We start from the raw sequence: 13,853 nt of genomic DNA on the forward strand, positions 1-13,853 counted from the left end.
GGGGAAATTAAGGGATCAGGGGGATTTTCCAGGGGGCCCTGCCTCCGGCGGCTGGGGCTCCGCCCCAGACCCCGCTGCTCCTCTCGCTCCGCTCGAGTCGGGCATGGGGGTCCCTGGCAGCGGGTTTTCCTCCAACAACCCCGGTATCTCCGTCCCATCCCCACGCCGCTCCGCGAAGCGGAGCACAACCAGGGTCTGGGGCGGAGCCCCAGCCGCCGGAGGCAGACCCCCGACCCGCAGATAGACAGATATATTCGTGACTACAAGCTATAGACAGCGACAGGTCACTGTAGAGAGGACACGGTCCTAACGGGAGAAAAGAGTGGCCTTCTCGAGAACGGTGTCGTAAGCCACTTCAGAGAAATCGGTTCCTTGGACCTCGGCAGCAACTCCGTTGAGTGCACGACGAAGTGCCTCTTTAGACGAGGCAATCAACATACGGCCCTTGACAGAAGCAGAGTCGGGAGCCCAGATGAAAAACAGGATCTTAGATCGCTTGCCCTCGCCCGACTTGAGTTCGTACTCGAAGTCGTAGACAGCGTAACGGCATTCGTTTTCAGGCAGCTCGGCAACAAAGTCCTCGTAGTTGGCAGAATCAGAAGTCTTCAGCACCTCGATCTTGGTGGCGTCCTTGCTGATGCCATAGATGATGTATTTGTACGACTTGCCAAGCTTAAGCTTCTCAAAAGCAGGGACAACTTCGTCATCCAAAGCAACTCTGTTCCGGGTTAGTAATGTGGTGGGGGTCTGCCTCCGGCGGCTGGGGCTCTGCCCCAGACCCCGTGGCTCCTCTCGCTTCGCTCGAGTCGGGCGTCGACGGTCCCGGTCTCTCCTGCGAAGCAGGAGCAACCAGGGTCTGGGGCGGAGCCCCAGCCGCCGGAGGCAAAACACGTGGCACGGGTGTCAACGTACCCAGATCTAGACTGTCAGGACGTTAGTTGCTGTTTCGTGCGAGGTTGGCGGCTGTAGAGGGAGGAGGGCAGGGGAACGATTGGGCGGTTTGCGGGTGTTGGGTGGGTAACAAAACGGTCCTGGGACAGAGATTGAGCTCAATTGAGAGGATTGAAAGCTCTCGTGGAGTGTCCAACTCGTGTCACTGGTGAAGTTCTGTGTACTGAACTAGAGAGGGGGTTCGTGTTTGGTTGTCGTTGATGATGACATACCTGTTGGTTGTCAACTGTTTTCAATGTTTTCAATGCTCAATTGCTATTAAAATCGCAAATTCGAGCCTAGAATTCAATTGCCAGAACCACTTCTTTATTCAATCAGACAGTAAAACAGGTTCGGACTTGTTCACCGTCAATTGCTGTCCTTAGACCTCGGAGATGTCATGAGACTTTTGTTCGATGCCAAATTTTCTAATCATTTCATTTCCTCTCATTGCCTCTTTGCAAACAGCTGATTCAGTTGCTGCTTGATTGAAATCGCCCAATCGCCCCTTGATTTCTGTCGCGAGTCGACCGAGTCACTTGTAGCTTGCCATGGTCCGCTCGGTGTCTGCTCTCCGACTCAACTCCCTCTCTATCAGCCTGTTTCTTCGCTTTTTCACTATACTAACCATTTTTTTTTCGTGTGGAAATCTTCAAAATAATGGGAAGGATAAAAATAAACCCTTTTCACAATAGAAACTTCAATTTAAATTCACCCGTCAAAAGCGAACTTATACGTGCGTACGTGAGTGTGTTCAAACCAAGTGGCTATGAGCCCGATTCGAAATCGCTGCTGCTGCAACACCACCTGCCAACCCGCGTTTGCCACGCCGTGCCTCTCGACTCTGCCCCCATTCCTCGCAGCCGCTTGCGGTAGGGTAACTCTTCTACAGATGTTAGGGTCACAGGTCTTATTTATAGGTTTTTGGGGTCGTTTTATTTGCTGGGTGGCCATTTTGGTTCCAGCGGCTGGGGCGCTGCCCCAGATCCCATTTTACTCCGCTTCGTGGAACCTTTTTGGGGGGCCAATGGCCGGTTTCTGGTGGTGCCGTGTGATGCTACGGCTGACGAGACCTCTGACAGGCCACGAACGAGGATCACCACTGGACCTGACTCAGACTGACTCAGTGAGACTCTAAGGAGGCAATTGCACTTGTTTTCTCTCTCGAGGGGCTATTTTACGGCTCGTGTGCACTCTTGGCACGGTTTTGCCACCGCCACGGGCTTGGCACCTGCTTCCTCCGGCGGCTGGGGCTCCGCCCCAGACCCTGGTTGTGCTCCGCTACGCGGAGCGACGTGGCGAACCCCCCAAAAGCCGACTCGAGCGAAGCGAGAGGAGCAGCGGGGTCTGGGGCGGAGCCCCAGCCGCCGGAGGCACAACACCTGACGCCCCGAAAAACCGACTCGAGCGGAGCGAGAGGAGCAGCGGGGTCTGGGGCGGAGCCCCAGCCGCCGGAGGCACGACCCGCTCCCCTGAAAAAATAAGGGAAGGTGATTATAAATACATTAGAAAAGTGGTGGGGGCTAGAAGTCCAGCATGTGTTTGGTGGGGAACGGTTTGATGACGGGTAGTGGGAGAGGGTCGAGGTAGTAGACGTTGCCGTCGTCGTCGTAGCGTTCGCGGTCTTTTTCTGAGAGGGTGAATATTTCTTCGACCACGTCGGAAACGTCTTGGAGCACTTGTACGAACATGGCTTGGACTTGGTAGGCGTGACTGCGCATTTTGCGTCGGATCAGTCCTTCAATGAGTCGGGTGGCTTCAGGTTGGGTCTCGTGAAGTCGGTCAATCAGTCGACCCATGGAATTCACGAGATACTCTTCTTCATAGACACTGCCCTTCTTACCACGAGCTCGCTTCCGTTCTTCACGACGTTTGTTTTTAGCAGTTCGTCGAGATGCTCCTGTTTGCGCGGTTCCAGCTGTCTTACCGGTATATCTGGTGAAGAATGATGGTGCTGTAGACGACTCGGTAGGTGCGATTGATACGTTATCAGGGGTATCATCTTCAGGGCCACCGCCGAAAAATCCTAGTGGATCAGCGGCTTTTTTAGTTCGAAGTTCTCGGATTCGGTTGACTTGTGACTTGACTTGTGATTTACAATCAGACACAAGCTCCGAGATCTGTCCGAATCCTTCTAACAGACCAGAATCAATAATCAACTCGAGATACTCAGGGTGGTTATGAAGTGTCACTACTCGTATAGCTTCGTCGTATAAATGTCCTTTACAGAGGATTCGTGCTGCTTCCTTTATATCTTTAAGATAGTCGAGCTGGATTGTAGCTGCGGCTTGGTACTGATGAGCGTCATAGGCCAGTTCTCCCAGGTGTTGAGCCGTCTCAATGAGCTTGTCTTCATTAAACAGAGACTTGTGTTCGCTCAAAATAGCCAATGCTGCACTCCAGTCTCCGGATAATTGATACACGTCTACGGCATCTTCGAATTTGCCAAGTGCTTCATATGCCAGAGCTGCTTCTGAGTAGTTGGTTTGTCCTTGAAGGAATGAAGCGTACAATTCGAGGATTTGGTCTTGTTTGCCCGCGTCGTATTTGTAGATGGATAACGCTGGCTTGTATAGCTGGTGTTCAACAACGTAGTCCAGTAACTCGTCAAATGCTTCTTCACCTAGTTGAGAAAGGTGCAGCAAGGCTTTTTCATAGCGCTTGAGATGTGTATCAATAAGGAATTTACCTCGTAATGGTGTTTGTAACTGGATGTTTTGTAAGAATGGCAGGTATTCTTTAGGATCCTTTTGAGACTGTTGTGCAACCAAAAGAGTCAATTCAAGGTCATAAAGACCGAGGGCAGTTCTGTAAAGAAGTTCGACGTCTTGTAAGAAACATAGGTGCTGAACAGCTGTTTCGGCCAAGTTGGTTGTTGAAGACTTAACTTCAGAGCCGGAGTTAGGTTTCTTGCTTGGGAATAGTTCCTTTGCAAGAAGCAATGCCGCCTCAAGATCAGGTGGTGATTTACATGCGTGGGCTGTGAGGATGCTTTGCAAGTATGTAGTTCTGCGATCAGGCGTATCCAAGACCGATATCAATGCGTCACAAATACGGTTGACTTTGTTGGACTCACCAGTAGCACTGGATCCAGTGGCATTGGGACCACCAGAAACAACTGGAGCTGCTGTTTCGGCTTCTTGATCATCAAGCTTGAGTTTGGCAATTCCCTCAGTGATAGTCTCTTTGTACATTGTTTGAGACACATCTGCCTCTTTGAGTCCTGATAGAAACAAATCGATATACTCGACACTAGCCAGTTGGTCAACAAATGTATCGAGATTATCGTAAAAGGTTTGAGGAGAATAGTCATGAAGCAAGTTGAGATCGATCCGGTGAACTCGACATGACTTGAATGCAAGGTCGTAACGGATAGCGTCGATGTTCCTACGGACCTCACTCAAAACCATGATACGAGGATGAATAGTCTCTAAATTGCCCCGTGGAGCTTGCAAAATGAGAGCTGTTTTGGATGGAATAACCGAAACAATTAAAGAACCACGTTCAATTGACCGGCATCGCTCATCTGACTGTTGGTCTTCATCAGATGGAACGGTGATTTCATCAACGTCGGCACTCAAATGACAGAATTTGAGATAATGCTGAGCCGTTGTAAAGATGACATGGCTCTCACTGATAGTCAATGAGGTAACTGATCCTGAAAGCTGTTTTTGATTGGCATATAATCGACCCTTGCCAGAAAGACCATAAGCAGTGGGTGTTGCAAACACAGCAACTGGACCTGAAGCTTCAATATCATCATTTTCATAGTCAACTGCCTTTTGCTCAACCTCAATAGCCTCGCTAACTCCACTGTCAACCTCAAATGCAATACAGCGCTCTGGGAATCGGGCAATATCAGCTTCAATCACTTCCAAATCATACGGAGACAACCGATGAACCTTGGCATCGACCGTCTCAAAAACAAATGCACCGTAGTCGGATTGAGTCTTCAAAATAAATACATCTGGAACAATATTGTGCACAGCAGCCACTGAATACTCCAGCTGTGTCTCGTCGTTCTCATCGATTTCATTCACCAGCTCTAATACTACCATTGTCGAGCCGACAACTTCATCTACTACAATAGCAACCAAGTTGTTAATAAATGCTAACTGCTTGGGAACCGTATCATCCGGTAGAACTGCTAATAATGGAATCTCTTTTACAATCTGTGGAGTCTTTACTTTTCTTCCTTCTGCAGACAAATTCCATTCAGCAATAAGAATCCTCGACCTTGTCAAAATAGCCAGTGTATCATTAGTATTGTTCACGGCAGCATGCAAAACTGTCTCGTTCTTATCAATAGTACAAGTTCTAAATGCCATTGGAGGTGGTGTATTGGCGATTTTTAGTGGTGTAATTTTGATATCTGACCCATCCAGAATAACTGTCGTACCCAAATCATTGGGTTGTTGTGAAGGTCCTGATATCAGTGACCACAGTAAAGTATGTGTTTCTAATCGGAAAACACAACCTGATTCGATTTCATAGCACACAAGCAAACTCAATGGCTTCTCAGGATGCCATCTGATCCACTTTATATGCCCTTCATGGCCACCTCGAGGCAGGATCTCCTGCTTCAAATGCCAAGCATAGTTGCTAACTGTCCACAACTGAACTGTATTCTCAAACACCACTGCCAACACATCTGAATCAATATTCCACGCAAGCCCTTTAACAGCAGGCGCATGTGATATTTCTGTTGGAGGAGCAGTACTTGTATGTTCGCCAGAACTAGCTCCACCCACGGCCGTGAGATTCTCTCTTCTCAATGAGAACTCTCCTCTTCTCAAACCATTTCTCTCAAAAAATACTAGATCCTGACCAGACGGCTTATTCTGTACACCTGCGATAAGATTTCCTGATGGTCTCCAAGAAATCTCCCCCTCGAGCCAGTCCACTGGCTCTGAGACGCTATTTAATGATCCATCCCGGCCATAAACTCGAACAGTACGTCTTCTTAAACCACCTTCAACCTCATCAATGGTGCTAACTGCCACAAATTCACCATCGCCTCTCCAACTTATCCTCGTGAACTGACCAGAGTCACTCTCTACAGCAACACCAGAGTCAACCTTGGCCGGCATGGTGGGATCTCGCAAAGCCTTGGCTCCCTTTCCCTCAAACTGGGTCTCCTTTTTACCCCATCCAACTGACACATGCTTTGAAATCTTTAAATCGTCTTTTTGAATCGAAGCCTCTGCAATTGACTCGAAAACACGACTTAGCAGAATCACTGACTTGCTTGTCACAATACTGAGAATCTCCTCATCAGGACTCCAAGCGGCATCAGTCACTCCATCGTCAATTGACCCTACAATCTCCACAATGGCTTCTTCACCACTGTCAATTCCTGGTGTAACACTCTCACCATCAGCAGCTGATGAGTAGCTAGCAACTCCAGTCACATTAATCAAATCGCCATTAGATAGCACCAAAACCACGTTATCCGTATCGGAAAAATACTTGGAAGAAAGCACTTTAATCACCTCCTCATTCTCATTTTCTTCTTGTGGAAGTTCCCAAGATGCAAATACTGATACCTGGCCAGATTTCTGACTCCGTTAGTTCTCGTTCGGGAAGTAGACAATGCCTCCGGCGGCTGGGGCTCCGCCCCAGACCCCGTTGCTCCTCTCGCTACGCTCGAGTCGTTACGTCTACGTTTTCACCAATTTCTCATCGGAGACCAGACTTTTCGTAGGAGATCAAACCATCCGTGCTATTACTAAACTCATAGCAAACTTACCGATATCTTCTGGATCTCCACATTTCGGAAGTCAGCACTTGGACCGTAGGTGCAAATCATGGTGTCAGCGAATGGATCGAATTCGGACCATGCTAGCGGAAGGTCGGGCACGGTTTCCGAGCGTACGGTGAGTACTCCACGGTGCGCCGTCACTAAATTGCGCATTTTGGCCTTTCTATAGTCTTCAAATCCTCACCTGGTGCTCTGGTTCTCCTTTGCTTGATCTCACGGTCACCTGCCGCTAAAATAAAAAATCTCACCCTGCGTCTCCACACCGCCAGCCGTGCGACCTAACCCGATGACTTTTGGGTCTTTCAGGGGAAGGCTGTTTAATCCGGCTTTTTGCAAGTCAATTACTAATAAATATTTCTTATATCATAAAAATGAAGTACTAGATTATAACCTCAGTTATACTTCATTTAAGATGCTTTAATAATTCAATTTTTTATCGTTGAATCAACATATCACTAGTGCGCTATATAAGTTGATAGTATATCAGTCTAGATCAAAAGTAAAGACTAATTATCTTCCGTGTTTGTTTCGTAATATTGATGCGATGGTTATATTTAATTATCAATGTTTAAGTAATAGAGTGAGAAAAGCGTTTACAAAGGCTTCCCACTGCATAATACGGTATTTACGTGAATTTACGCAACCTGAGAACCCAACTTCACATCTATCGGGCGGCTTCACTGTTCTGCAATATTCTTAAAAGAGAGATCTTAATCTGAGTTCACTAGAGCTCCTTTGGCCTAATTCCATTAAAGATTAACTATTAAAGTCAGTCTCGTCAGTAGTACGATATTTTACCGAGGAAGGCAGGGTAATTGAGACTGGATTCTTCATCATTTGCCAAAAACGCAGCGTCAGTCAACCGAGCTATTATTATCTGTAGCTGGGACGGAAAGTATTCATATAATTTCAATTATTCAGCAAATATCCTTACTGAAATGGTGCAGCGTTGTTAAACTCATCAATTTTTTCGGCCACATTCAAAGCCATTTTGTAATATTGTATGAAATGGCCCACGAATTGCAAACTAATATTATTTTATAATAAATCTAAGCCGGGTAATTTTAAATTATTAAGTATGTTAAGAACGAAATTCGCAGAGTCAGTATATGCAGTAGAGGATCCAGGATGAAACATTCAAACCGATATCTCCAGCTAATAGCGCACTCAACTAGTATACCGTCAGCTCGCATAAGTTTAGCTCGTGTAGTTATGTGTGTCAACGAGACAACTGAACTTTGGCCTGATTAAACTGTATACAATGTCATGTTCATGGTGTATATTCCTAGCTTACCCTACATAACTCTGTATCTTGAAGTAAAGTGACATAAATCGATTATTCAAGAAGTTTGAGGTAGACAATCTTGAGAACTGGTTCACTAATACAAACTTTTATTCCCCGGTGACAGTGATACTGCGACGTTCTCTCAACAGGCTAAGAAGCGAACACACTCTATGAGGGCTATAATAGGCGTCTAATTGGCCCGCATTCCGATGTAACCGAAGAAATATCCTTGTTAAACTCATCCCATCAAGAAATAAAACACTTAATATATATATTTAGTCCTTTGTTTACGAGCACTCTCTTCAGCTAACATAGGCAAGTCTTTGTTATTGTAGAAAGAATTACCGGTAGCACTCAATGACAGAATTTAGCGACGGACTTCCATCTCTATCCTGGTTCTTACATTATTGCGAGTTTGAACTGGTTGCCAACACAGCCGGGCTGCTGTAACAGTTTTTCAGCTACGTCAATAGGTATCCATCCATAGTGGTGCACCAGTCTCGGAAACTACCATAGAAGAAATAAGCAGTATCATTAGTATCATTAAATTGTTTTTATATATCATGCCGAACGCTGTTTCATGCGTGAATATTTTGCCCGTTCCGAGTCCGACACACTGGCACGGACTTTCGAAAAGGCTTCTTCAAAATGAGCAGCGGTTACACGGACATCGGCTGGACCGTCTTCGAAGTTCCCTAACTTTTTACGTGCCTGAATGACAGTACGAAGGGCCAGACCAGCAGCTTCTCGAGTAAGATTGGCCAAGTCGGCACCCGAGAAGTTTCGGCATCGCTCATCATGACCAATAATTGCGAGATCGACGTCTTCGTGTGTAGGAGTCGTTCTGGTAACAGTCTTGAGGATTTCTACTCGCTCATCGGCAGTCGGAAGTTCGACATAAAGCTGTTTATCGAGACGACCAGGACGGAGCATGGCACTATCAATCATATCTGGTCTATTCGTTGCAGCAATGACATAAACGCCTTTGCGGTCTCCGACACCGTCAAGTTCAGTAAGGAGGGTGTTGACTACACGTGATGAGGATTCTGAGTTCGAATCGTCACGGCGGGGTACAAGTGCATCCAGCTCGTCGAAAAAGATCACACATGGCTCGGAAGCTCTTGCTCGAACGAATACTTGTCGAACTGCTCTTTCGGACTCACCCACATATTTGTTGAGGAGTTCAGGACCACGAACCGAGATAAAGTTGGCTTGTGATTCATTTGCAACAGCCTTGGCAAGAAGAGTCTTACCACAACCTGGTGGTCCCCAAAGCAAAACGCCTGATGGTGCCCGGATACCAGCAGCAGCATACAGTTCAGGATTTTTAATCGATTCCACGATAGAGTATTCAAGCTCCTCACGAATGGTGCTCATGGCACCGACGTCATCCCAAGTGACATCTGGAACTGTGGTAAAACCTTCACGCTTGGAAGATGGTTGAACAGATGGAAGAGCTGTAAGGAAATCTTCAAAAGTGATAGCTACTTCAGAAAGTTGTTCAGGAGTCAGGGGATCAGGGTGTGCAGTTAAAAATGATTTAATTTCGTTTGGAGGAATTGAAGTGGTAGATGCAGTATTGCTAATTGTTACCTCGGTAGTTACAGGAGGGTTAGCTTGCTCATCTGAAACTTGAGTAATGGTGATATCAATTTGACCAGTGCTACTGTCAACTGAGTCAGGTTCCATATGAGATCCATTTGCAGTAACTTCTAGTCTCTGCTCTTCGACATCATCCACTTCCATATCATTGACAACGGTATTAGTTTCAGCAACAGTATCCAAACTAGTCTTAATATCGTCTTCTTTTGATTGTTCTCCTGGAAGCTTGCTCAAAACTCTCTTAATAGCACATGCACCAGCAGCAGTCACCAGGGCATTCAAGTCAGCACCAACATAACCAGGGGTGAGTTTAGCAAGACGTTTGAAATTGAAGTTTTCTCCTCCTTGAAGCTTCAACTTTCTGGACATGGTTTCCAAAATCTTTTGTCTTGCTTCCTGGTCAGGAACACTCATGCAAATCTCACGATCAAACCGTCCACCACGTCGTAGAGCCGAGTCAATAGCATCGGGTCGATTTGTAGCGCCAATAATCATAACAGGCTTTCCACCAGTCTTCTCCATTGAAACATCGTCCATACAGGTGAGCAGCTGAGCAACAATTCGCCTTTCCATTTCTCTTTGAGCACTTTCACGTTTAGGTGTAATGGCATCAATTTCATCAATAAATAGTAAACATGGAGCCAAAGTTTTGGCTTCATCGAAAATCTCTCGCAGCTTCTTTTCTGACTCACCTGACATGCCCGAAACCACAGATGGAGCAGACACATTGATAAAAGCTACCCCAAGATCATTAGCCAATGCGTTAGCGAGCATTGTCTTACCACAGCCAGGAGGTCCATGAAGAAGGACACCACGAGGAATATCAGATCCAATCTCAGTATACACTTCAGGGTGTGATAATGGCCAAGCTACCATTTCCAACAGCTGCTTGATTACTCTGTCCACACCACCAATATCCGACAGTGAGATATTGATTGCTGGACGGCGGTCGATCTTATCTTTACGCTTCTTATCACTCTCCTTTTTGGCTTTCTTCTTTTCAGGAGGAAGGTCAGAGCGTGAAGTAGCTACTACTGGAGTTGCTGTTCCACTTCCAGGAAGAGAACTAGCAGCCAGCTTGGAACCAAGCTCATTCACACCATCTCCTTTTGAGACTGATTTTGATTCATCTTCTTCACCAGTCTTCAAGCGGGCAATTCTAGCTATTGGTTCTGCTGGAGGAATGTCCCATAAGTTGATTACGTTTTTGTTCATCTGGTTGGTATCTTTAACGTCCATAAGAGAATCGATATCAACACCTTCAAAATCACTATCAAGCTGTTGTTCTTCTTTAAGAGCAGCTTGTTTCTCTCTCTCTTCTTTTCGAATCAATTCAAAAGCCTTTCCTACGGATTCTTCTAAAGCTACTCTCTTAACACGGCGAAGGCTCAATTCGGCCCTCTGACAAATATCAATAGCTTCAGTAACACGCAACTTCCTCAAGTTGAGCAATAAATTAAGTTCAGCTTCTCGTTTAGCTAACAAGCTATCATCATCTTCATTGTCTTCTTCATCATCTTCGCCTGTCAACTCCAGTTGACCCTTCTTTCTAGCGTCATCCAAAGCCTGTTCCTCGAGATATTCCTTCACCAGTCGGTAAACGGTCTTATCAAGAGACGAGTTGGCAGACCCGGGATTTTTCCGAGGTCTTGGTCTCATAGTGGCTTGCTGAATTTCTATGCAAATGCGAATGCAGAATAAATAAATATAAAGCCCGAGCTCACACCTCTAAAGTGTAATGTTGACAGATCCAAAATATTTTCATGATCGACATACCTGTGCTTATCTTATCAACCAGAAGCCCTAACCTCTATCAAACTCAGGGGGTGGACTGATTCAAATAGTATCTTTCACTCCTTCTGTCAAAATAGAAATACCATTGTATTAATTATCACAGAAATCCTAGCAGGCCCACCATGTCGAAATTTATCTGGTCAGCGTGAATCACGGGTTCCCGATGGTGAAATCTCCTGCGAAGCAGGAGCAACGGGGTCTGGGGCGGAGCCCCAGCCGCCGGAGGCAAAACCCCGATCAGGATTTAACTCTGGATAACCCATTTAGTCTCCCAAATTTTATCTAGCAGAACTAGCAAAAGATTGTAGGAAGTGTCCTGGCTCGGTGTAGCGCCGCAGGGTCGCCTCGCGCCGTAATCGGCAATGGTGCATCATGTCTGATAGTAGATAACGGCCGACCTGTGGACTTGTAGACGGAACCAAACCAGACATTAGAAACCAAGAAACAGAGTTGAGTGCTTGAGAAATCCAGTATGGGGAATAACTCAAGCAAAGCGACGGCCCAAGATAGGGCGATACTGGATATGAAGATCCAGCGAGACCAACTGCGAAAGTACCAGAAACAGATCACAGTCATCCTGAACCGAGAGCAGGAGATTGCGAAAGAGTGTCTTCGCAAAGGCGACAAGAGACGAGCATTATTGGCATTACGGAAGAAAAAGTATCAAGAACAGCTACTGATAAAAACAGACGGGCAGTTAGAAACACTGGAACAGCTGACCCGTAGCATAGAGTTTGCATTGGTCCAGAAAGACGTTCTATACGGACTTCAGCAGGGCAACCAAGTGCTCAAGACACTAAACCAAGAAATGTCCATAGAGAAAGTCGAGAAGATCATGGACGAATCAGCCGAGGGCATTGCATACCAACAGGAAGTCACCGACATGCTCTCACAAACCATCACCAACCAAGACGAGGCCGAAGTCCAAGAAGAACTCGACCGACTGGAACAAGAAGAACTGGCCAAAAAGATGCCAGCCATGCCCGAAGTGTCAACCGACCAACCTGTACCCGAACTGCCAAACGTCCCCGATACCAAACTCAAGAACCCGCAGTCCGAAGATTCACACAAACAACCGGTGCTGGCGTAGCGCTCTTCCTGTATATTTAACTGAATATTAGCATGAATCGGACTGCCTCCGGCGGCTGGGGCGCTGCCCCAGACCCCGTTGTGCTCGCTTCGCGAGCAGCTTGGACCGTCGAGCCCGCTGAAAACTCCTGCGAAGCAGGAGCCACGGGGTCTGGGGCAGAGCCCCAGCCGCCGGAGGCAGACTGGTACGTCGAAGGTTTAGAGTGGAGACATGCTTTTGAGTATTTAATCGAGCCAATCGAGGAACTCGGGTGTAAAGTAGGAGATGAGAAGGTTGGCGCCTGCTCGGAGAGAGCCTTGAGCAGCCTCGAAGGCCATTTGTTTAAGGTCGACAACGCCCTTTTCGGCTGCGGCGTGGATCATGGCGAATTCTCCGCTGACTTGGTAGGTGGCAATGGGGTAGTCACGACAAATTTCAGCGGCATCGCTGACAATGTCGAGGTAGAATGTCGAGGGTTTGATGATGAATGCGTCGGCACCTTCGTTGATGTCTCTTTGAAGAGCACGTCGGGCTAGACCTCGGCCGCCAGGTGGAAGTTGGTACGCTTTACGGTCGCCGTGAGATGGTGCACTTCCAGCTGCGTCTCTGAATGGTCCGTACAGGTTACCAGCAAACTTGGCAGAGTATGACATTAAGAGAGTACGATGAGCCAGTCCGTTGTCAATAAGTCCCTGCTTGATCTCACGAATACGGCCATCAATCATATCAGAAGGAGCAACAGCATGAGCCCCAGCTTTGGCGTAATTGACTGCTACAGCAGCAAGTCTTTGAACAGACTTTTCACGGATAATCGATCCATCTTCTCTCAGTACACCACAGTGACCATGAGAAGTGTATTCACACAAACAAACGTCACACATGACAAACAGATCAGGGAACCTGCTACGAAGTGCTTTAATAGTGCGAATAACTGGACCTTCTGGATCATCAGCTGCCGTTCCAAATTCATCTTTAACACCTTCCTTCAAAGGAACTCCAAATAAAATCACTGATGTTAATCCCTTTTTCACTAGTGTCTCAACATATGGTAATACTTTGTTGATACCCCATCGTTTTTGATTGGGTAATGAAGCAATCTCCGATTCTTCGTCATCGTTATCAGTAATAAACAGAGGATAGATGAACATATTCTTATTCAACTGTGATTTGTTCTGCCAGGCCCGCGATAGTGGGTGGTTATACCCGCCGGACAGAATCGAAGAGATCTGGGTCTCTGTGGGTTTTAAATACTCGGCCGTGTGCATTTTTTCAGTTCCAAATCACCCACTTTGTAAACTGAGATATTCAACTAGAATTAGCTGTTTATCCAAGAGTGTTATATTTAATCAAAACAGTATATGTTCAAGGGTAGAAAGGCTAAAATGAATGGAAAATAAGGTCCAAGAGCAAGC

The 13,853-nt window shown here is 46.6% G+C and overlaps 4 protein-coding genes across 4 annotated transcripts; 1 reads left to right on the plus strand and 3 right to left on the minus strand.

Annotated features, from left to right (window-relative positions):
- Window positions 1-2,453: 2,453 nt before the first annotated feature.
- Window positions 2,454-6,844, minus strand: IKI3 (Elongator subunit IKI3; the record flags this gene model as incomplete). The annotated part of the gene is made up of 2 exons (XM_018882631.1): window positions 2,454-6,476; window positions 6,701-6,844. 2 exons carry the CDS (start codon window positions 6,842-6,844, stop codon window positions 2,454-2,456), a joined length of 4,167 nt encoding a protein of 1,388 aa, XP_018734901.1.
- A 1,693-nt stretch (window positions 6,845-8,537) lies between these two features.
- Window positions 8,538-11,237, minus strand: RIX7 (putative AAA family ATPase RIX7; the record flags this gene model as incomplete). The annotated part of the gene is made up of 1 exon (XM_018882632.1): window positions 8,538-11,237. One exon carries the CDS (start codon window positions 11,235-11,237, stop codon window positions 8,538-8,540), a length of 2,700 nt encoding a protein of 899 aa, XP_018734902.1.
- A 607-nt stretch (window positions 11,238-11,844) lies between these two features.
- Window positions 11,845-12,462, plus strand: VPS20 (ESCRT-III subunit protein VPS20; the record flags this gene model as incomplete). The annotated part of the gene is made up of 1 exon (XM_018882633.1): window positions 11,845-12,462. The coding sequence occupies one exon, from the start codon at window positions 11,845-11,847 to the stop codon at window positions 12,460-12,462; it is 618 nt and encodes a 205-aa protein (XP_018734903.1).
- Window positions 12,463-12,686: 224 nt separating this feature from the next.
- On the minus strand, window positions 12,687-13,589 carry HEM2 (porphobilinogen synthase HEM2; the record flags this gene model as incomplete). The annotated part of the gene is made up of 1 exon (XM_018882635.1): window positions 12,687-13,589. The coding sequence occupies one exon, from the start codon at window positions 13,587-13,589 to the stop codon at window positions 12,687-12,689; it is 903 nt and encodes a 300-aa protein (XP_018734904.1).
- Between the last annotated feature and the right edge of the window lie 264 nt (window positions 13,590-13,853).

Source organism: Sugiyamaella lignohabitans, chromosome A (assembly GCF_001640025.1).
Source record: "Sugiyamaella lignohabitans strain CBS 10342 chromosome A, complete sequence".
NCBI lineage: Eukaryota > Fungi > Ascomycota > Dipodascomycetes > Dipodascales > Trichomonascaceae > Sugiyamaella > Sugiyamaella lignohabitans.